Source organism: Cnephaeus nilssonii, assembly GCF_951640355.1.
Source record: "Cnephaeus nilssonii genome assembly, chromosome: 4".
Lineage (NCBI taxonomy): Eukaryota > Metazoa > Chordata > Mammalia > Chiroptera > Vespertilionidae > Cnephaeus > Cnephaeus nilssonii.
In genome coordinates, this window is record NC_137075.1 from 81,549,624 (window position 1) to 81,574,833 (window position 25,210).

The 25,210-nt window shown below is 32.4% G+C and overlaps 1 protein-coding gene across 2 annotated transcripts in view; it reads left to right on the forward strand.

The window, feature by feature from the left end:
• Nucleotides 1–25,210, forward strand: part of GPHN (gephyrin) — a 422,394-nt gene that overhangs the window by 253,105 nt on the left and 144,079 nt on the right. The window contains exons 9-11 of one of the 2 annotated variants that reach the window (XM_079768794.1): nucleotides 1,843–1,977; nucleotides 15,114–15,170; nucleotides 17,387–17,458. In XM_079768794.1, coding sequence (XP_079624920.1) covers nucleotides 1,843–1,977; nucleotides 15,114–15,170; nucleotides 17,387–17,458 — 264 coding nt within the window. The remainder of the gene's footprint in view (nucleotides 1–1,842; nucleotides 1,978–15,113; nucleotides 15,171–17,386; nucleotides 17,459–25,210) is intronic. The other variant, XM_079768793.1, reaches the window with a different exon arrangement.

The following is a 25,210-nucleotide window of genomic DNA, read 5'->3' on the forward strand; positions in this document are numbered from 1 at the left end:
TGGGCCCTTTAAGGGGAACACCTGGGACTCTTAACAGCCCATTCTCCACTGGTTTTCACAGCCAGAACTTAGGAGGACTTCTCTTGCTGGCACTGTAATGCTAGGCTGAGGGGCCTGTGTGGGGCTGGGACCCCTTGCTCCTCAAGGGGGTATCTCTGCAACCAAGATAGCTTTGTCCATTTTAACCACCACATGTGGGTATGGATCAGCCTGTTCTATGTCTATGCCCCTCCTACCAGTCTTCATGTGGCTTCTGTATATCCTTAGTTATAGGACCTCTGTTCAGCTAGATTTCAGGCCATTTTCAATGATGTTATTCTGTAGTTTAGTTATAATTTTGAACTAGTATGGGACAATGCCTGTATCATGTTTACTCCATCATCTTGACCAGAAGCCCCCTGTTACGTATTCATTTTTATTCATATCAAAATATTTTCTAATTTTCCTTGTGATTTCTTTCATGACTCATTGGTTTTAAGGATGTGTTTAATTACCACATATTTGTAAATTAATGAAGTAGGTCTCTCTCAGACAACTAATGACTACCCCATCTATTTAGTGTCTGTTTCTTTCCCCTTTATCTCTCTTGGTATATTCTTTGAATATCACCTTGTTCCCATCTTGTGCACACAACTTGAAAGTAGTCATGTTCTCGCTTTGAGAATAGAAGAACTACACCATTAGTAGTAGCCAAAAACATGAACTAAATTTTGCATAGCCCCAAATAATAAATTTTATAATCAACATAAATATTAATTATTTAAAAAATAAATAATTCACATTATTTGCCCTTATGCTTGTATATTTTTAGGTTGGTGATTCTCAGTTACATCAGTCTTTACCATGTTGATAGGAATAATAATAATAATAATATAATAATAATAATAATAATGGTCAATATTTATTAAGTGTTTACTACTTAGAAGTGCTAGATAATTTAAATACACTATCTTATTTAACCCTCATCAGTAATCCAGTGAGGTAGATGCTATCATTATCTTCATTTTTTATATAAAAGAAATGATGATTAGAAAAATATATTCCTCTGGTATGAATAAAACTAATTTCTTCTCAAATTTTTTAAAAAAGGAAAAATATAGTCATAGCATACTTAAATGAAGAAGAGTTTAATAAAGGACTATGGTATTTACAAAGGTTTGGGCAGATTTTAGGGAAAGCAACCAGACATAATGCAGTGCCCTGGGACTAGTAATAGTGGATAGTCCTAATGGAGCAAAGGGAGGGAGATGCTATTAGAATCCAGAAAAGAGCTATAAGCAAGTGTCGTCTGACATGGCTATGATCCTAGCCAACCTATAATGACCTGGTAGAGAAGAAACCAGGGGAATAAATACCAGACTTTATTTTACTCCACTCCTTTAAGTTTCCTGACGGTGCCTCCCATTGGCTGAATCCAACTGGAAACCAGAAAGCCCAGCATATCTTGTTGATTCTATCTATACAGGTCAGCTTAGAGTAGAGAGGGTGAAGAAGGATGGAAAATGAATCTAAAAGGGAAATGGAAAATATCTGGGAAATACGTAACTATTAAATTACAGAGTCAGTATATGAATGCCAAACACTTTACTCCTGACCACAATGTGGTTAAGAGCTCTCATAAATAAGTTGAATAAAATATTATTTGGCCAGGGGAAGTACTTTGAATCTGGAGGTTTCAAAGTACTTCCCCTATTCTCCGTCAAATTGTTGGATACTTTTATAACTAACAGTACATGAGAAGAAAAGAAAGTCTCTGTCCAAAAACAAGTTAGGTGTGGGTATTGATTTTACATGCTGTTAGTATTTTTAAAATATTAAACCATGCATATTCCCCTTGTTCAGATTCCAGACTCCATAATTTCTCGTGGCGTTCAGGTGCTCCCACGAGACACAGCTTCCCTCAGCACTACTCCTTCAGAATCGCCTCGTGCTCAGGCTACATCTCGCCTTTCTACTGCTTCCTGCCCAACACCAAAAGTAAGTACAGTCCCTGGCACTGTGGTCTACAATGTGAATCTGGGAAAACTAACCAATATTTTCTTCTGCTTGTCAAGGTCGGATTCATGCATGATAAATACAATGAAAAATTAATGGACTATAAGATAGTTACCACCTACTGTTTCACAAATTGTCATACTAGGCCAACAGAAGGACAATAAAAATTTCATGCAAAATGTCTACTTCTACATCACAGCTACAGGTATCACTTTCTGTAGCTCCTATTACTTTGCTGTAGACTTGTTATTTTCTTCGCATACTCATCAGTATAGTTGTGGAGTTACATGTTTATGCAGAAGATCAATGCATTTTTGGCCAAAAATAAAATAATGTTACTAAAGGGTGTGTGTTTTTTTAACCTGTCCAGTCTGAGGTAGCTCCCTGCTCTAGTATCATTCCAAATTTTTTCAAACATATCCAACTTAGACTGTTGCTGCCTAATATTTGGAAAGACATCTAAATTGATTAGAAAGAAAGTTTTAATGCCAACCTTTGGGGGAGGGAAGAAGTATCTTAGTATTTGTCTTTTATTATTTTCCCAAGTACTGAATTGTGTATAGGGGGAAAAGTATTAGACATTTATTCACTGCCTCACATCTTCAATGTATACGATAAATTAAGTAGCAAACTTAATTATGGCTGTGACTGGTTACTCTTGGAATGTCCCTTCCCTGGTTAAGTTAATCATTTGTGCTATCAAGTTTTCTATGGGATGGATCAAATATTGGCATTAAAAGGTTAAGAGTAAAATTTCTTCTTACTTAATAGGATATGGTGTTAGATATCAGTCTGTACACTGAATTTATTCTAAGGCTCTGCAGGTAATTTTTTAAATTGAGACTTTTTCTCTATATCAAATTTAAGAACTTATATAGCTGTCTTTCTCAACTTCTCTGAATTTATCAGTGTTATAATCGATTTAACTAGAAGTGATCTCAAGCAGTTCTTGATATATAATGTAGTTGCTTTTACATTCCATGGTACAACCTTCTCAGCAAAGTCTCTGGAGTGTTAGTGTTGTATATCATTGTTTTTAGACTTGTATCAAAAATAACATATTAATTTTATAGTTTAAAAAAACGGAGGTCCTAAATCTTCAGTGAAGAAAAATTTTAAGAGCATTCTAGACATGAAATGTATGTTAATGCCATTTGGATGACAACCAACTACATCTTCACTGAATGAAAACATTGAGTTCTCTATACTAAAATTGGATAGATGAATCTCATTCATATCTTTTAAATTTTTAAATCAAAATAATTTATTGTTTGGCTGCATTAAATTATAATTGTATAAGCTGTATTCATTTATAAAATCTGGGAAATAATTAAAGCTGAAAGTTAAGGTCACTATTAATGTTTAGCCATTCACAAAATATTAAGATCCAAATCTTGGTAATACAGAGCTATCCAAGACAAAGCATTTTCCCCCTTGACTATATATACTGTGAACATAAATATTTTAAGCATAATTTAATTATACATACTAGTTCTTAGTCCTTTTAAAACTTTGTAATTACATTTTAATTACAAAGTGAATATTAAATCCAATTTTAAAACTCACTTGGTATTTCCTAGTTTACTAAAGTGATATCCTAAAAATAAAGATGTTGATAATTATTAAGTTAATGTGCTTATTGCAGAGCTTTAGGAGAGCAAGTGGCTTGTCTTGACATTTTTTTCTTAGTTAACACTTACATGCTTAAACTGACAATGAATTCATATAAAGCAGTGTATTTGAATATCTTTTTTCCTAGGAATTTTTTTATACTTTTATCTAGGAATAAGCTTCTGTTTCTTTTAGATAATTTTTACCAGCATCATAATGTATATCTCAAAGATAAAATTATTGCTTTAGTGTAATTTTAAAATTAAATTGTTAAGGCTGAATCAGAATACTAATATAATAAAAAACTAGTTTGAATATTGATTTCTTAAAGGAGTAAAGAAAGTCAAATTAATCTTTCTATTAAATATTTTAAATTATAAGACTACTTGATTGAATCTAAATTATATGTGCTTTTGTATCAGTGACAGTTTAGTCGATGGTATATTAAAATAAATAGGTAGATAAACATAAATTATTATATTATAATTTTATAATAACTTAATAATTATAAGTTGAAATTCATGCAAGAAGAAATGAAAAAATTGTAGTGATAGAAAATAATAGGAGGGAAACCTTACTTAGAATGATCAGAGAAGACCTCGCAAAGGAGTAACATTTCACCAAGGACATGAAGAATACACTGTCCAATCTTATATTCAAACAAAATGCATAATTATTAATTCTTTATAAGTGTCTTTTATCCTTTGAACATAAGAATTTAGATTACTCTGGATAAAGAATAAATTTTTTTTAACTCACAGTTTTTATTCATTAGGTCTGTCTAGAAGACAATGTGATTTCCTTTACATATAAAAATGGCATTATTGATCCAGTATCAGTATAATATTTCCTCTGAGATTTTTTCTTAGTGAAGTCAGTTTTATAAACTATTCCATATTATTACCACTTTTCTTTGTGAACACCAGGGTGATTATGTATGGCTAGTTCATTGGTTGTAAACCTGAGGTTCCCAAGTCTCTGGAGAATCTTAGTTGCTAATATTTTAGCCTAGGTCATGGTACTAGCTGGGGTCTGCAAATTATTTTCCACTATTTATAAGAGCGTACACAAAATCAATAACACTATACTACTGGTAAACATTAAGTTTCTTTGCTTTTGTCTGAAATTAAATCAGTTTTGGTATAGCAACATCTATTCAGCTGTAAATTACATTATAGAAATACTAGAGGCCCAGTGCATGATTTAATCATGCACCTGGTGCACCAGCGGGCTGGCTGTCCGCCGGTGCCCCAGGCCTTCCGAAAGCCTCCAGCAGCCATGGTACAGACGCTGAGCTCGCGGGGCCACTGGCGCCGCGAGCTCAGCGTCCTGCTGGCCCAATCAGCTACCCCGGCCACCCTGAGTCCCGCCCCCTGCGCCTCCTGCTGGCCCAATCGTGGGCGTAGCGGAGTGATGGTAATTTACATATTACCATTTTATTATGTAGGATGGGTTCTACAAACGCCAAAAAAGGTTGGAAAACACTGAATTAATGACATCAAAAGTACATTCTCTAAACATAAAAATGTAAGTTATTTTCTAAAAAGTTAATTGCCCCATCTGATGGATATTGAACAATAATATTCTCTAGATTATTTGTCAAATTCAGCAGTTCTCAGACATAATGGTCTCAGACCCCTTCACACACTTAAAAATTATTAAAAACACCAAATAGCATTTATACCTAGTAATATCTACTGTGCAAGAAATTAAAATTGATAAATTTTAAATGTTTATTTATTTTCTTCAAAATAAGAATAATAGGCTTTTATATGTCAACATAAATAACATTTTTATAAAAAAAAAAAATATTTTCCAAAACAAAAATAACTACTGAAAAGGATGGCATTGCTTTACATTTTTTCAAATATATTTCAATGTTTGGTTTAATAGAAGACAGCCAAATTATCACATCTTCTGTACTCAGTCTGTTGTGATATGTTGTTTTGGTTGCAGAATATAAATAAACAAATCAGCCTCACATTGTTATGTAGTTAGAAAAGGAAGGACGATTTTAATAGTATTTTCAGATAATTGTGGGTATTCTTTGAAACTACACCAAAAATTTACAATTGTCTATTAAAAGTTAGTTGAAGGATGGAATAAAAAATCTTGTCAGGACCATTCAGTACTTTGATATATTAAAATCAATTGCCCTGGCTTGAACTTTGAATGGACCTAGGTATGATTTTATAACACATTTCTTGGTAACTTGAAAAATATATGTTCTTCTAAGTGATGACATATTTCGTTATTTATATTAAAAAATCATTTTCATTAATATAACCACCCAGCTCATAAAAAATGACTTTGAAGTATTGGAAGCTTTCAAACATAGTATTATATGTTTTCCACAGTTCTGATTTGTGTTTAAAAGTTATCTTTGACAAAACAACAATTCCTGAATGTTTTTCTGGAATTGACAGGCTCATTTCATTCATTTCAAGAAAATGTCTACCGAATATCTAAGTCTGAATAATCACAGTTTGTCAGTATTCTTTCATTCCTTCAAGTAAAAATGGTATTCTGTTCAAAACTGGCTAGTTCAGCATGCAACTCAAACAACTGCATAAGTGCTTTTGCTTGAGACAATCATCATCCTTTGGTATGGAGCAGCAGTATTGTATTCGTACTAGTCATTTTGCCACACTCAAGGGACAAGTTTAAATTAAGTTAAATTAGTATTTACTGTTTCATTGAGGACAATGTTAAATGAAACTAGCTTTTCTTTTTTGAAACTTATTAATTTTTTTAACTGTTAGTACATGATAGGTGAATAATACAAGAACTATTCATACTATTTGAATCCACCACCTCAATCTGCACTAAGGTGCCAACCCACCATTGCTTTTGTATCATTATTGAAAATGTCAACATAGTGAAAGAGGCCAATGTCATAGTACTATTATTGAAATAATTTGGCCTTTGGACTCCTGAAAGGGCCTAAGGGACCCTCATGGGTCTATGGACTTAAAGAACCACCAGTATAATCAAATGAGCAAACTGATTGTTTCTTGAAAATATCATAGGTCAAAATTATGTCTTTTGAATCTTATTTTTTTCAGTGAGACAATGTTACAGTGCTATTCTCAGACTAGAGATCTTATTCAGGGATGGGAGACCTTTTTTTGGCCAAGGGCCATTTGGGTATATATAACATCATTCACGGGCCATACAAAATTATCAATTTAAAAATTAGCCTGCTATATTTGGTCAGACATTGAATTAACTCACCCCTAAAGCCTTGGCAGGGCCAGACCAAATGATTTCACAGGCCTTAAACAGTCCACAGGGCCAGACATTCCCCACCCCTGGTATGTAAATGACTACCAGTATAGTACCCTGCTTAAGCATTATAAATGGTTCACCCTCACTCTGTGATCCCAATTAATTCCAGAGCAGGGAATAGAATTTCTCCTCCCTAAGTCAAAATGAGAAAAGGCTTCACAAAGTCTTTTGCAGATACAAGACTAGAAATTGTAATTCCTGGCAACTCGACTTATTTCCAAAGAGATACTGTTTCTGCACTTGGATGGCATCTAATGTTTCCCCAGGATATCTTATCTACTAATAGATACAGAGAGGCCTTTTTTAAGTAATAGCCTAGTTTTTGTAAGATAATTTTATTATAGATATAATTGAGCCTGGCTCTTTAAAACTCAGTTTAGAACATTTAAAATTGACAAGCTTTTAAGTAAATATAAAAATTTTCAGCTTTTTCTAAAAAGATAAGATCAACATTACTTGTCCAGTACCCTATGTATATCAATACACAGCTGGCAGAGTGTTGCATAACTGATTTCTACTCTTGTTCATTATTGTTTAGTTTCTCCTCCTTTATAACAACATGTTTGTTTTGCTAATTATCCTGGTGTGATAGCAAAACAGATATTTGAGACTTCAAATAAAAGATGGTTCTCTTCTGTACTTTTCTAATGAGAAAGGCACTACCCAATATGGTAAAATATTTCATATTTTGATAAAATTGAAGTTAAACAAAAGTAATATATTTTAGCTATTAATTTTGAGTTTACAAATCATTTTATTTTCTTATTTTTATTGATTTTAGAATGATGAAAGGAGAGAAAGAGAGGGAAACATAGATCAGTTGCTGATCATACACACCCCAACTGGGGATCATAACCGTAACCTGGGTATGTGCCCTGACTGGGAATCCAACCCGCTGCCTTTTGGTGTATGGGACCACGCTTCAACCAACTGAACCACACCAGCTGGGCAACAAATCATTTTAAATTATTGTTCTATGGCATTCTGCTAAATATACAGGATTTTACATTGATTTTTGTTTCTTTGTTCATCTCATTTAGTATCCCTTCTGTCTTTATATATCATGGTAATTGAAAATGAAATTCCTTCCATCCTTTTCTAATTATTTAACGTTCACAGAATTATATTCATCATTGAAGCTAAGTATAACTTAACTGTGAAATGTACAATTGCCACTCTGAAAACTGAACTTGCAAATGACATTTAATTGTTATCCTAAGAAGATATAGCTAACCAGAAATTATTAGCTGTAGAGTTTAAGTTTTATTGCTTAGACAGTCTATAAGTGGCTAGGTTTTTCTTTTATTCTTTTAAAAAAGTAATATACCTTCTCATTTTAGAAAATGTACATAAGGGGGGAAAAAGAGTTCCTCTAAGACTACACTTAATTAATGACTTTTAAAATTTAGTTGTATATCATTCTGTTATTTTTTTCTATGCATTCAAATATTTATATAAATGGATCAAAATGGAAAGGCAGTGAATAAGAGCTTAGGTTCTGGAATCACTACTAGATGTATGGCCTTCAGAAAGTTACTTCACCTCTGTAACCATAATTATCTCATCTGTAAAATGAAAAATAATAATACTATTTCTCTCATAGGGTTGTTATAAGGTTTAAATTTTAAAATTCATATTAATCACTTATCACAAAGTTTGAAATACAAGTAATGCTCACTAAATGTTAGCTATTATTATTAAACTACTAGAAGCCCGATGCATGAAGATTTGTGCAAAAATGGTCCTTCTTTCCCCTGGCTGTCGGCACTGCCTTCGCTCTGGCCGGAGCCGCCTTTCCGCTTCAACCCGGAGCTGCCTTTCTGCCTTCCCACGCTGCCCAGAGGTCTGGAGTGGCTGGGGTGGTGCAGAACACCTGTGTCCCGCCCCACCCCAGCCACTTGATGCCTGTGTATGCAAATTAATGTGCCATCTTTGTTGGGTTAATTTGCATACTCACTCCTGATTGGCTAGTGGATGTCACAAAGGTACGCTCAATTAGCATGTTACTCTTTTATTAGGTAGCTAATATTTTCTCCTAGCTTGTTCATTTAGTAATATAAACATCTTTACATGTTTTTAAATAATCTTATACATTATTATTGTTTGCTATTCTAATTTGTGAAGGTAGCATAGTTTTTTCAGCAGCCCCTATTATGGATATTTCAGTTGTTAGCTATTTCAGTTTTAAAAACAATGATATAATGATCTTCTGGAAGTTAAATGTTTCACAGTTTTCTCTTTTGTATTTATTTGTTTGTTTCAGAGAGGAAAGGAGAGGGAGAGAAAGATTGAAACATCAATAATGAGAGAGAATCATTGATAAGCTGCCTCCTGCATGCCCCCTACTGGAGATCGAGCCCACAGCCCAGGCATGTGCATTTGACCAGAATTGAACCCGGGACCCTTCAGTCTGCAGGCTGACGCTCTATCCACTGAGCCAAACTGGCTATGGCACAGTTTTCTCTTTTTAAAAATTTTTTTATTTATTTTAAGAGAGAGAGGAAGGGATATGGAGAGAAAGAGAAACATCCATCAGTGTCTCCTGCACACCCCATACCGGGAATTAAGCTGGAAACCCCAAGCAGGTGCCCTGACTGGGAATCAAACTGCCAACCTTTTGGTGCATAGGACGATGCCCAACCAACTGAGCCACACTGACCAGAACTACAGTTTTCTCTTAATTAAACCTAGCAACTGTATTAATTCTACCTTTGTTTAAAGTATATGCAGAATCTTTAGTTCATTGATCATATAATTTATATGGATACCAAGAAGAGATCATTTTTGCATCTTGATGAATTCAATTTAATGATATTCCATTAAAAGCAGTTTTTTGTATTTGCATATGACTTATTTATTGGCAGACATTTAAAAAATTATGGATCCAAAGTTGTTTGAAAACTTAACATTGAGTATGTAAAAGTAATTGCACTATGAGGCACTAAATATTGAGGATCAGCCCAACTGCCACTTTGAAATATTTTTAAAATAGACCTCAGATTTTATATTTGCAATATCATGCTATTAAATTAAGTAACCTCTAAAGTTCCTTGAGGCCTATAAATCTGTTTTTTTAAATAAGTTTCTATACTGACTGAATAAGTATTATTACCATTCTGTTTAGCCCTTTTCTCTGATATTATATTAATACCCAATTAATATAAAATAATTTACACTTATTTATCTAGCCTTTAAATTCCATGTTACTACATAAAGTTAGGGATTATCAACTGAAAATGTTCTAACTTTATTCAAGATTTTTCTCATTTAGATCAAGCTTAGTTCTGTTAAATGAAATATCTTGGTTTATCTTGATATCTTATCAATGATTTATCTTGGTATCCACTAGAGTTTGTGCAAGCTATATGAAGATAGGAAAGTGAGAAATATAGAAATACAAAGAATAATGAAATTAAGAATACTAGCTTTCATTTTAATTAAAAACTTTTGATTCCTCTGAACTTCTTTTTGATAGTTTGTGCCATGTTTGTGCAAAAGCAGCTCAACAGAAATAACCTATGCCATCATTATTTCAGCAACAATTTATTAGATAGAGCCATGATTTAAGTCTATATAATTGCCCTAACTGGTTTGGCTCAATGGCTAGAGTGTTGGCCTGCGGACTGAGGGGTCCCGGGTTCGAATCAGGTCAAGGGCATGTGCCTGGGTTGCAGGTCCAGTCCCGGACATGTAGGAGGCAGCCAATCAATGATTCTCTTTCATCATTGATGTTTCTATCTTCTCTCTCCCCTGATTCTCTATCATCATTGATGTTTTCTATCTCTCTCTCCCCTCTTTCTTCCTCTCTGAAATCAATAAAATATATATTTTAAAAAAAAACAACCAAGGGCAAGAAGGGTAGGCATTTTTAAATAAATAAACAAACAAACAAACATATAATTAACTGGCCATGTCTCTTCTCATTCATGACTTTAATAAAGCATACCCCAAATTAAATTATTCTCTGGATCATTATATTTTAAAATTATATATATCCTAAAATCGGTCATGCCAAAACTTCAAGATTAAAGACAAATCCTAAAAAAGTATTTTCTTACAGAAGTTTGTTTAAATTTTCAGGTTTAAAGTTAAACTTTTTTAAATGTCCTCCTCCAAATCATAACTGCCAGAAACAATCTATAGCTTTACTAATATACACTGAGTGATATTGGTTGGAAGATAGTTTCTAAGAAAAAAGTTTTTTTTTCTATTATTGATGCCCATACTTTTAAAAAAATGGCATAATAAAATAAGGTTTAAAATGTTTGTCTCTCAGGGTAATTAGGAGTAAGTTAGCTAATTCTAACAATAAAAGAATTCAACCCTTAGGGCAAACAAACAGAAAAGTTTGTTTAATCTACATACTCTTTTTTTTTTTTTTTAAGATCCTTACTTTAATTTCACTTGTAAATATCATGATTTAGGTCAACTCTGATTTTACTTATTTTGCTTTCAAGTGAGAGATTTTACCTTTCTTTTACATACCAGGTTCGGTATAAAAGCTTCTACCCTTGGCCGTACACAGTTTTTCATTGTGTGCCTCTCTTCTGCTGAAAATATTCTAGGAAGAGAATCTGATTTATTTAATATATATTCTGCTGATCCTCAAAAAAAAAAAAAAAAAACAACTGTGGGTCCCAAAACGCTTCTTGTTTGATAAAGAGCCACACTGTGTGCTAGGCATTTTTCCTCTAGCTTCATTTTAAGCAGAGGAGAGCATGCAGGGCATGGCTGTCTCTCCAACCAGCTTGGTCTCCATCTGATCTTCTTTTGCATCTAAATCAATAGAAAATATGTCAGGGGACAAGGATGGGAGTCTACATTAGTCATTTCATAGGTGAGAGTCTAAATTTTCTTAATTTCTAGTTCTCCAGAAAGCCACTGAACCTCTCTAGACCTGAATTCTCTTATCAATAAAACAAACGCACAAAATATAAACCTTTTCTCAAAAATTTTCAGCAAACATCTTGTAATAAAGAGAAATGTGAATGCATATACCCAGTGATATAGTCACTTATCTTTATGTGGCTTTTATAAGCCTAAACTTTCTTTGAAATTTCATAGCTTTAAAAAATTAATATGAAGTTGAATTTCTACTCTAAAATCTGTATGTTTGCTTCAATAAAAACATAACACAACTACTTATTATTGGCAAGAGGAATAATTTTTTACCTTGTTAGCAGTCAAAATGACTTTACAGTGAGCTCAGTTTTGAAAAATTAGACTAAAACAAAGGGAATCAACAACCCTTATTGTATTAGCTTCCAGGCAATGTCTTTTATACATGATATTTCTAGAATCCAAGCTTTTATTAAAAAGGTGACTACAAACAGCAGTGATTTCATTGCTTTATAAGACACATACTGGTAATTAATCCCTAAGGATAGATTCTCCAGTAATTAATCCCTAAAAAAGATTCCTAGAATGCTGCAAAAGAAGTAATACAGTGCAATATTTTCAGACTATTTTTAATAAATGTTTTGTTAAATATTCTAGCTGGGAGGCTAAAGAGAATATTGAAATGGTTTTGATCCTCTAGTTTATATTTTTACAATCTCAGTAAAATGCTTGTAGGATTTCTTCAGGATAGAAAAATTATTAGTGATAACATTTTTTGTTTTGAAACTGACATTTTATTTTTCAATATATGTAAATAAATTAATAATTTCAACCAACTCATAATCCTTCCAATTCTTTTCATCTAATTATCAAAATTTCATTAATATTGCAATGATCCTATATGTAACAGAAACATTTGCAGTTTAACCTCTATTAGTTACTGATAGAGAATGTTTAGCCTCAGAGAAATGTATGTATAACTTTAGCTAACTTGTGAGGTTCTTATAATTATCATGAAGACTAAATTAATTCATCCTATTCAAATGCTAATCTTTTGTGATTTCTCTTATTTATTCTGTTCCATCATAGTTGATGATTAAGGGTTGACTAGAATAAATGATAGCATTGCATTTCAAAATCTATTCATTTAACTTTTCTGTATTTCTAAAATTTTTGTTTATGAGACAAATCTTTTTCAGATTCTCTTTGAAAATTTTCAGTGTTTAGAATTATTACCTGTTTTAGGAGCCACAAAAATATTACATGACAACTCTGATTTTGATTACCACATTGGTTTTCTAAAATCTTCCTTTTATGATAGTTTCAATTTACAAAGTCCAATTTATATGCAGAAAATTGATATCAAGCATTGACAAATGAGCTGTCTACTCCAAAAATATATCTTTAAATTAGTATTATAGTCTGGTTTTCTTTATGTTTAGTGTTCAATGGTGACTATATTTTCTCTCTTATAATTCATTCTTTAAGTTTTTGTACTTGAACTTACAGTTGGAACTGAAATGGTTTAGGAAAAATTTCTTCCACAAATAAATATAATAACAAAATTTATTTTATAGATGGAGATATAGACAGATATATACATACATATAGTCTAATAAGCATCAATTTTTGTCCTACCCATTTATTTCCAGGCCTATTAAGGGAATACAACCTTAAACCATAAATTAGGAACTGTGGATGTTGTTCCTTGATTTATCATTAATATTCTATGTAACCTTGAATAAGATACCTTATGTTGCTGGACTTGATGTAATTTTAAGCTTTCTGGAAACTAAAAAAACAAAAACAAACTATGTAGAAATGGTATTCACTTGTTACTGAAAATTTGCTGAAAGTCCTCACAGTTTTTGAAGTTTTCAAAAAGCAGCATGAGGCACTAAACTATACTTTTATTGGAAACTACATAGTTTATCTTTGTAATCAAGATATTGTGAGTCTCCATTTAAAAAGGGAAACAACTTTTGATATTAAGATGTTCTCTGAGGTCAAAGAAAAATAGCACAAGAGAATTACTAGGAACGCGTTGTTTACACAGAAGCCCTGTCTTATAGGAGTAGCCATCCTACTTAGTTTTCATTTTTTCTAAATTTGAGAATTCTGTTTGACTGAGCATGAGAATTGGTGATTATCATTTGGGCATAAATTTAGTTAATGCTGAAGAATTAGTAAAAACTATTTATATTGAGTAAAACCAGAAGTTGACACAATTCTTATGTGCCAAGATGCTTTCTTTTTCCAAAATAAAAATTCAATTCTTAGTATTTAGTAATCTCCATATACTATCTGAGATGTCCTAAAAAGGATAAAACAATCTATAGTGTGCCAAATATAATTTTGTAGCGTGATCAGGTTTCTTTTTTTTTCAGGGGACTTTAACACTCAGAACTTGACATCATGTAGATGCTTCTCTGCTGTCCCCTATACAAGCAGAAGCATTCCAGCTAACTTGACCTGTGCAGTCTGAAGGGAGGCCATCATTCTACATGTAGGAATCCACTTGATCTGAAGCTTCTTTCCCCTTCTCCCTCCCCCCTTTTTTTTTGTCTTCCTCTTTAAACAAAATATCAGTTGTTGTTACAGCTCTACTAAAAAGCAAATGAATTTCTAGTTTATACCTCATCTGATAAAACACTTTGTGTTAAGAACCTTCTTTTTCTCATTTATGTAATGATATAAAACAAATTTTTAAAATCACAACTTTATTTTCCTCTATCTTACCTAGAAGGAAAATTCAACTGAAATACAGAAAGCTTTGAGGGAGTGACTATATCTGACATTGGTCTGGCATTAAAATTTTCTGGTTGGGCAGCACAATTGTTTATTTGGGAATCTCAGTGACAGCTGAACAACCTCAATGCTTGGGTCAGCAAGCGGAGGATCTTCACTCTGTCACCTATCAAGAATGATGCTTGTCAGGACTGATCTTTCCACTTGGGGAACATTTATGTTTCTAATCATATCATTAATGTTTTCTGATATTACAATGGAATAGATACTAAAACACTGAAAGAAACAAAGTTCTATGCATAAGTATATTTATAATTCTTTGTTTTTCATAAACCAAATGCAAATGTAACACTACTCCAGATACTGCTTCATCAGAAATCCCCAAGATAACTGAAAGTAAGTGCACATTTCTTCATCAGGAATAGTGCCATAACAATGATTGCATTCTAGTGACCAGCCTATTTGCAGAGCATGTCATATAGCCTCTGGGTTAGTTAACTCCTTGACCTCCTAAGAGGTACCTCAAAGAGTCAATTGATGTTTTTGCATGTATTATTTACTAATGCGTAGAAAAATTTTTAAGTTCACTTTTTCTTTATTCTGTCTTTTTTACCCATCTTCCCTCATTGTAGCAAATTAGACGGCCGGATGAAAGCAAAGGAGTTGCTAGTAGAGTTGGATCCCTCAAAGTAAATATGTTTCTAACATTTTTTGGCAAGATTTTGTCTATAGCCTACACTTCTTCCTTTTTGGCGGGTGGTGGGAGGAAGGGAGCTTTTTCCATTTTTCACCATCCCATTTTTTTTATTTTAATATTTTTATTGGCTGTTGGGTCATATTTTTTGTTTGTTTCAGCTACACATAGAGCAACCAGCTGAAGGCAAGCTGACAAATAACTAGCTTTGAATGGCACTACAAACAAGAAAAGGGGCAACTGCCTCACTACAGGTGCCACAATTTGGGGTTCTAGAGTAAACCGTTCCTCTGACTGATGTCACCATGGGTTAAGTTCCTGTTACACAGAGAACTAAATTTATTTTCAGAATATTATCTTCCCTTTTTATATTTTTTGTAAAAAATAACTAAGTATTATTTTAGCGTTATTACCATTTACAGTTTATTCCAGAAAAATAATTATGAATTCATAACATATTTTATACATAAATAAAAATCTTAAGAATTAGAAATGTTATATGATGCTAGTATAATGGGCTTACATATAGCTAACAGTATTTAAGCATTCAATCCCTTTTATTTTATTTTTTAAGTTAAAAAATTGATATAACAATCAGAAACAATATATATCTGTTTGCCCATTTGTGTATGTGATTTGCTAATTTACATCTTAAATATTTCTGATCTGATGGTCCCATTTACTAGCTGTTAAATATCTTGGGTACTTGATACTCTAACATTTAGTCACAGTGAATAGGTAAACAAGTTATCACTCCTAAGAAACACAGACATAGTTAAAAGTTGCATTGATAACGTTTAATGCTGCCCCCATAAATGTAAGATAAAAAATTTGAAATTTTAAAATACACAGAGGAACCTCCCCCCCCCCCTAAATTAACTGCTTCTTATATCTCAATCCCATTTGTTCTTGCAACAGTAGTAACTGTTAAACTAATCAAAATGACAGATACTTCACTGCACTGGGATGTTTCCAAAATTCAATAACTATGCAGCGGACTCCAACCGGTGGTCCGTGGACCATTGGTGGTCCATGAGGTCCGAAAGGTTGGTGACCGCTGGTTTAGATTCTAGAGGCCTAATGTTAAGTCATTTCAAAATTTTACACACCTTCAATTTATTTCCATTTAACAATTTATTAAACACTAATTTCTGCACTCTTTCCTCTCTTTGCCTCTTCTGCCTTCTTAATTTTACTTTTTTGTATCTGTTTATTTATTTGTGTGTGTGCCACTCGTGTGATTGCACGTGGATGAAGGTGTGTCTGTACGTTTGTGTCCTTAATTCCAGACAAATCATCCTCTCTGTTCTCTAACACTGCTATATACTGGGTATCATTTTTTAAATGTAATTTCACTAAGGATAATCACAGGGGATAGGAAGTGTTAATTAATTTCCTATTTAAAAAATAAGGCAAGTTAAAATTATTCAGTCACAAATATATTAGTTTATGTATCCTGATGATATATCAGTAACATTCCTCACTGTCTGCTGTGAGGTATCACATTTTATCTTTGTCTTTAAGGAAAGGTAAATCCATAATCATTTAGACTAAGGATTATTACTCACACTCAAATGTGCAGAGCAACATAACTTTGGGGAAGTTATTGATAGTGAAATAAGGATCAAATAGCATCCCTAACCGCAGCACCATCTGCTATAAACTGGATTGTATGTGTATGTGTGTGTTTAATTATCTCTATGTTCAGCTTTTGTGTGTATAGAACTTCAAGTTATAATTGTATGTTTATTGTTTTTAAGTATATATACAGTATGATTATGTATATACACACGTTACTTATAAGAACAAAATATAGATTTTTGGGTTCAGTCAGTTTACTTTAATGTGGATGCAGTCTTAAATCAAAAAGTGGGTTTGGGAAAGAAAGGCAAATTTCATAATTTTTAAATATTTTACTCCATATTTCTACCAAATAGAAAAATCTTAAGTGAATCTCTAGGGATTAAAAGGGTAGTTACAGTATTTCTTTTCTCTAATGCTTTGGGGAGACAAGATGCAATAATTAAAATGTTGGCTTCCCTAGCCACGGGTTTATTTAGCATGTATTCTTGGTTTATACAAAGATATTTGATGTGTTGAAATGTTTGCCAAAGGCAGTGAGAAATGTGTAATGCTATGATCTTATTTTTAAAAGGAAAACTGAAGAGAACAAGTTGCTTTTTCAATTCATTTTTTGATGTTTACATGTAGCTCCATCGAAAGCTGGATGAGCTCAGAGATCACCTAGAAGGCAATGTGAAAGGATACTCTCTCAGAGTACATGTACGATTTTACTCGGTGATTTTTTTCCCCTAAACTTCTGCTGACTGGTAATTCCAAATCTGAATGGTTTGTCCTCTCATCTCCATTTTTGTTTACTTTTTGTCTCTTTTCTCCCTCTTTTCTAGCTGCAGCTTCATGCTCATGTTTATGAAATACAGATTAAATTGGCAGAGCAGAGGACCCTTAAGCCACACTAGCATTGAGGTTGATTTAATAACATTCTGGATTCGTTACAAAATAAAAACTTACTTTGAAAAATCTGTTTTTTTCTTATGCAATTATACAATTTTCTGAGGATCTTTTCATGAGACTTCATTTGGAGTTTTTCTGTTGACTGTCTCTTCTGTCCCCTGTTAGATGTGTCAACAGGATTATAATTTAATAATCCAACAGGGCTGGATCCAAGTGATAGAGCCTTTATGATTCAATTTCAGTTGTCAAGGAAAGTGATCTATGTTAGAGTATAGGTATTCTGGCAAGTAGACTTTTTTTCTGAATTAATAGACTTTTCTCAACTCAGATTCTTTAGGATTAACTGTAAGATATTTTTTTGTTTAAAAATAAAATAGTAAGCATCTTTACCAGGAACACCATCATGTAACATCTTACTTGAGATAAAGGATAATATACTTAAGATAACACTTTGAAGGAGAACAATACCTTTTAGCCACTCAATACTGTGCATATATTATATAATCATAGGCAAAAATAGTATTTTGTGACCAGTAGTTCAGACTCAGAATACTTAGCTCTCTACTGAATATATCTTTTTACGATAAATGGAAGTAAATCTCAAAAATGGTATATGATATAAATATGGCAGAAGAAAAGCTAAATTATTGCAGTACAGTAAAACCTCAATATAACAGACTAACTCAGGAGAGGGAATGTTCATTAAAGCTGAAATTCCGTTATATAATAAAGTAGGTTTTCTGAATGCATGTTAAAAACTTAACAAATTAGTTTACTTATTTTTACTTATGTGGACATATTTGTGTAATTAAAATTAAGTATGTATGAAAAGTTTAATTTCACAGAAAACTTTTCTAAATGTATACTGTAATTTTAATTTTAGTAAATGCATGCATTCATCAGTCACCACAAGTAAACAAATGCACAAAGCTGGGTGTGGGGACCCTATTCAGGGTACACTGGATGCTCAAGGCCAGTTAGAGTGTAAAGGCCCTATTCAGAGCACACTGGATGTCCAAGAAAGTCCAGTCCCTGGCAGAGAGGCTCAGATCCAACAGTTGTAGTAGTAGGACAGGATCAAGACCTGTGCACCCAACATAGGGCGCAGCGAGCACAGGATAAAGGAGGAGCTGAGTTCCCAACAATTAGTACAGTGAGCAGGGTTGGAGAAGGAACTTGCTCTGACACTGGGGCATGGCTTAGCATAAGTCCAACCATCAGCAGGCATGCTTAAAACTGCTGCAGAAAGTCTTGCCACAGGACAGCAGAACCAAGTAACACAAGTGCTGCGGTGTGATCATGTGCTAATCATTTCTTGAACATTGTTTATGAGTGTTGACTCTTGGATTTAAATATGTTGACTATAGTTGTAGATATGTAATATTTATTTATGTCAGTGAAATTACTACAGTGTTTTTTCCAACATATGGCCTACTCACTAAAATTTGTTTTAAAAAAATAGCAGTGAATTAATAACAAAAAATAACCTGTTAATTTAATTATAAGCAAATCTTGGGTAAAAGCATTTTAAAATTAACAGTGTTAATATTCTCATGTAGACTGGAAATTTTGTCCATTAAATTTAAGTCCACAAAAATCAAGGGTTTACTCTAAATAATTCTGGCTCTATTTAGCCCTGACCTCCCATTCCTAAGGCTTTTTAAAAAGTGCCTATGAATCCTAGCCCTGACTTACTTCTCCCAAGATTAGTTCTATACATTTAATTTATATTGCTATAATAGTTTTTGTTATACAGGGTAGAATGAAAAATAATAGTGATATGATAATTCTCAGCTTGTTTTTAATTATATACCATATATAATTATGTATATCTCTATATTAAGTTTTGATTATTGAAGTCCAAAGTTGTTTTTACTAATACCAGTAATTAAATTATAATAGCTAAACAGAGAAGGAAAGTATAACAAGTGTTTTTCTACTTCTTTCTTTTGAGCCAGTCCTTCTTTTCTATTTATATTCTTATTGAAGTTAAAAGATCATCCACAATCGCCCTCAGAATGTGTTCCACTGTTTTAAAAAAAATAAAAAAAGATGAACATGAATTCTATGTCTAAGTCAGTCTAAAGATACCTGGATATTATTCTAAAAATCACTAAAAATATTCTGATTATATTAATATATTTATTTAGTGTCATACTCTTCCCTAATCAATCATGATAGCTGATATTCTTTTTCTTTCAATCAAACTAAGACTAGAAAATTGAGACTTGCTCCCCTCAACTTGGTGGGGAGTTAGTGTTATATTAGGGTTAAATGAAAAGTTCTGTACTTTGCAAATTAGTTTATCTCATGTAATTCTTTGATTTCTTTTTTCTACACCTATACTGCATAGTATGGTTGTACATAATGACCAATCTCAGCATCTTCATCTTTTGTTTCATTTCATGGGGCCACACTTTGTTCCGTATACCTTTTTTTTGTTTCTGAAAAGATTGACTAGAGGTATATCATTCTAAGATTTCCTTTAACTAGAAGAGTAGAAAAAAAAACTATCAAAAGGCAAATTGTATCTTCTCTAGAGAGCTCAGCTAAGAAAAGATGCAAATAAAATGCTTAGCTGAATGTTCGCTTTTTCTTCTTCACCTTTAACTTCTATTACCCCAGAAAGTTGTAAAATATGCTTTGTATATTTCAAAATGTTGCTTAAGAGCAGGATAAAGTTATTCTAAGACCGTAGGCTATATAAATAGGTTTTGTTTCTAAAATGGGGTAAATTGGCAGATAGTGACCAGTTTCGCACAAATTTATTGTAGGTGATCACACACAAGAATAAACCTATGGGTGCCATTTTATTCATTGAAACATTGCTAAATATTTCATTAAGAGAAAAGATTTAGAACCATGTTGCCGCTTAAATATTTTATGTAATGTAGAAGGTGAGGCATCATTCAGAAGTTTGGAATAAGGACTTCATTAAATCATTGATGCCTCGATTGGCATCATCTACACAATATATTATTTTTTAGAGAGAAAAGAATCTTGCATTCTTATTTATTATGGGTAATCAATTATATAAAATTTAATATTCTGTTAAAATTTAATTTTTTGAATATTAAATTTTATTTATATACTTCTTTATCCTGCATTTACTCCTCTATAGCAAAAAGTAGAATGTAATAGATTCTTGAATTCTGCATTAAGAATTTATCATCTTTTTCTGTACGTTGTACAAAGCTGAAGTATTCTGAACCCTCAATGGGTTTTTAGTAGTTTTCATATTGATAAAATTATCATTTTCACCTAAGCAGAGTTTGCCTAATTTAATGACTGCAAAAATTACTGCAAATTCTTAGACTGATAATGAATTGAGAATAATGACAAGAATAAAACCACATAAAGTAAAAAGTTAATTTTCCATTTAACCAAATGCATGAAACTAGTAAGAAGAATACTAAAAGTAATGCACAAGATTGAAGAACAACATAGACAGTGTTGAAAGTTGGAAAACATAGGATAAGAAAAGGCAAATTAACACTTTGTTTAATATAAATAAAGGTAAATTTACAAAATTGAAATTAATTAGTTTTTAAAAATGAGATCCTGGAAAGCTTGAATATTAAAATATTTAGAAGAAAAGTTAGGTATATGCTCCTGAAATAATGACAAGTAGAAAGCAAGGAGAGGAGTAAAGTACCTCAAAGCCACAAATTTTGTCTTTTCACTCAGTTTATGTAATATGATAGTGATTTTTTATTCAGCTACAAATATATAACCAAATATGTTACTTTTTAAAGGCTTTTAAAAACAATAAGAGGGAAGACAACTTATGAAGACAGATTATTGGCACAAAGTGAACTAAAAATAAAACTGATACTAAGTAGGGATAATATAAATAATGAATTAGATGGTATGGTTGTAGATCTTTTAAAATCAGTATTTTCATTTCAGCCTTACTCCTGAATTACCACTTATATTTTTTGAATTGTCTTTGGGCTCTTTTGCACTTTTATATTCATCAAATTAATGCTATAACTCAGGAGTCAGCAAACTATAGCCCTTGTGAGCCCACAAACTAGGGATGATTTTTGCATTTTTAAATGATGGGGGGGAATCAAAAGAATATCATTTTATGATATGTGAAAATTATATGAAATTCAAATTTCAGTGTCCAAAAATAAAGTTTTATTGAAACACAGCCACACTCATTTATTTGTATATCATCTATGCTTGTTTTTGCACTACAACAACAGAGCTTAACAGTTGTTAACAGTTGAGGCAAAGACCTTATGAAATGTAAAACCAAAATTATTTACTATCTGAATGTTTCTAGAAAACATTTGCCAAGATCTGCTATAACTGGTTAGTGTATCAAGATGACATTGAAAAGAAAGATGATATTGACAAAGAAATGATTATAGTAGAGGTTGTGTGAAATTATCTTCATTTTAAAGCTTGAGAAAAGGAGAGCTGCTCATTTTTCTAGGGATGATTTCAGATTATTCTGCATAGAAGCATGTATTGAAAAGAGCCGATCCTCTGAAATCTTCTACCTTTGCATTTTTATTCTTCCTTTTTTCCCCCTAGCTACTCTCTTTTTATATGCCACATATTCATTCTCTCTCTCTCTCTGTAAAACTTACTATGGAATTAACATTAAACCCTTCAAATATAGACAAACCCTTCAAATATAGACATATCATATGAAAAAAGTATAGATTATAAATTCCTCCTCTTTGGGGGACCACTTAATGTGACCTCACCTAAAATCATACCTTATATAAGAAATGTCATACAAATGGAAAGACTCTGACAGTAAAAGTAATGCATCATATCTTACTATACAGCACTTAAAGGTCTAAAAGGTATCTGCATTGAATCAGCCAACTCTTTCTGAGGTGAGGAGAAACAGCTAGCACATTACTCCTTAGGTAAATAAACATTCAGTAGCTTTTAAATGAGTAAACATCAGTTTGTATACTCTACTTTCTTTAGGCAAATTTCTATGTCTTTTGGGTTTTGTATGTAGAATGTTATTTAAGCCTTTAAGTCTTCCTTTTCTTGACATTTTGGCATTTATTCATTAATAATATGCATTTAATTTATAATAATAATTATGTAACATTCTGAGTACCTTGATAGATGATGTCTTATAAATATGTCTGTACTACAATAAAGATAGCAGTAAATCAATTTTAGGGCTATCTCTTTTGGAAAACTGGCTGATTTTGCTACCTTCCTTTCACTTTGTTAGAATTTGCTTAACATGTATGTAAAGATAATACATTTCTGAAGTTTCACTTCTACTGAAAAATAGCTAAAATTTATCTTGTGCTTCGAACTAAAAATTTCTCATCTAATACTTATCAAATCACCTACAATAGCTACGACATCATTTGGAGTGGAAATAACATATCTGTGAGGTGTTTAATACTTACTACAGAATTGCCCTTCTCAGAAATTTTATACAAAAATAAGGTACTAATAAAAGATCTCCTTGACAAGTAAATTTCCCTAGTAATAGAAAATGTAGAATTGAGGGGGAGGGGGGAAACAAGACTCAAACTGTTTTCAAAGATAACGTTTTTTAGTTTTATGGGTATAGTTATAGAAACAGAAACATGCAGAGCAGGGCTTCCTTAGAACTGGCATCTTGCTAAAGAAAATCAGATGTGTCTGTGGTTGATTAAAAGGGTATAATTTCTTTTTATTGAATTTATTGGGATGACATTGCTTAATAAAATTATATAGGTTTCAGGTGTACAATTCTACAATATATCGTTTAGATATTGTATTATATGTTCAACGCCCCAGGGTATAATTTCTTAATATGAGTAGAATTGGCCATATTTTAGAAACTACCTCAAAGTAACTCATTAAGTGGCAGTCATACATTCTATCACAGGTCTTTGTAATGGTAAGTGTAAACCTTCTGATTATTATTTCACATGGTTCAAGTTTTTTTAAGCTTAGAAGAAAAGAGTTTGTATATTCATTCATTCAATAAATACATTGAGGGCCTTCTACATCTAGCTGAGCTGGAATACTGTTAAAGAACAAATCAAATAATAAGGGCATTTGATTCCTTCATTTTGACATTTCCTATACCTTCATTTTCCCATTCTAACTTTGTATTTTGGAACTTCATGAAGAATTTTGTAACTAGAGAATGCAGACTTAAGAATTTACCTCACATGACATTATGACAACCTAATAAAAGAAGAAGCCACAGAATTGAACATGGCAATGTGACAACCTAGAAAGTAAAAACAGGCCAGAAAATTATCAGTTCGAAGTCATGAAGATTATAAACATGTTTTAAAATACAAAATAGTTCTTTTTAAAAAGTCATTGAAGCATTGTGATAAAAGATAGGTCTGTAGAAGAGTTTGTGTTTAAGATTTCATATCTTTTTTGGTATTGCTGTGGGTAGATATAAATAGAGATAGAGTATAGGTATAGATATATAGAGAAAAAATATTCAGTAATACTGAGAATGGAATAGTAGGAACAGGAAATCAGAATTAGAATACTGAGCTGGCTTTAGTGCCCTCTTTAAAGAATAATGTCACATGTAGTTTGCTAGTATTAAGCCAAGGAAGATGGATGTGATACCATAGGAAAAAGTCCTTTCCTGTTAACCTTAAATTAGCATCTTTTCAACAAGATTATACCAGATTCTGATTAATGGGGGTCATCTTCGTCATGGATTTTTTTTTTATAAGCCGGTATTTTTTTCTATCACGAGGTTCTTCTCAACTAGCTTGAACCTTGAGATTTCAAACTCGGGTGTCTTCTTATGAGGCTGTTTTACTGTCTGGCAAATGTGTTGGTGATGGAGCCATCTAAACTTCTGAGACCCTTACTGTGCTATCATTTCCTCTTTAACAGTGTTTTCTTTTCCCCACTGCAAAACCAGGCTCGGCTTCCCTCGTGCTCATCTACCTATAGTGTATCTGAGGTATACTTTGCACGTGTTTTATTACATGGTCAACAACATGCTCGCCCTCACCATTTTTCTTATTTTATTTTCCTTTCGCCTTAATTTATTTTGCCTTGCACTTTGCATTTGGCTGAAAGGGGAGAAGTTAGCTGTTTTGGGGGAGATTTCTATATTTTTATACTGCACTGTTTCTGAGTAACTTTTTTCTGGCAATCACTGTATCATATTGAAATGCTTAAAGACCAAATAGCCCACTTGGTTATTATCACCACCTTAATTGCATAAGGATTCCTTTGAACAAAAAAATTTGTTATTGAACTCGAATTGGCTAAAGACAAAGGTCTAATCTGTAAAGGTCTATCTCTGGTAGCTGAAGATTTACATTACATTAGTGACAACTCTGACCCATTATCCATAGAAACAGGAAAGCATCTAAAACTGATTATTTAATGAAAAGTTAATATGATTTCTCTATTTTTAAAACAAAAGATTCGTTCCCTTTTAAGATACTAATTGGGTTACTCAGGATACTTGTTATTTTTATAAGGTTTTTATGAGCTAGAAGAGCTTATCCTCACGAGATTCCTGTTTTTCTTAACAAAATATTTTACATGAAATTTGACCTTTATGTTCTTTGCCCTTTTTAGGGGTTTCATTTC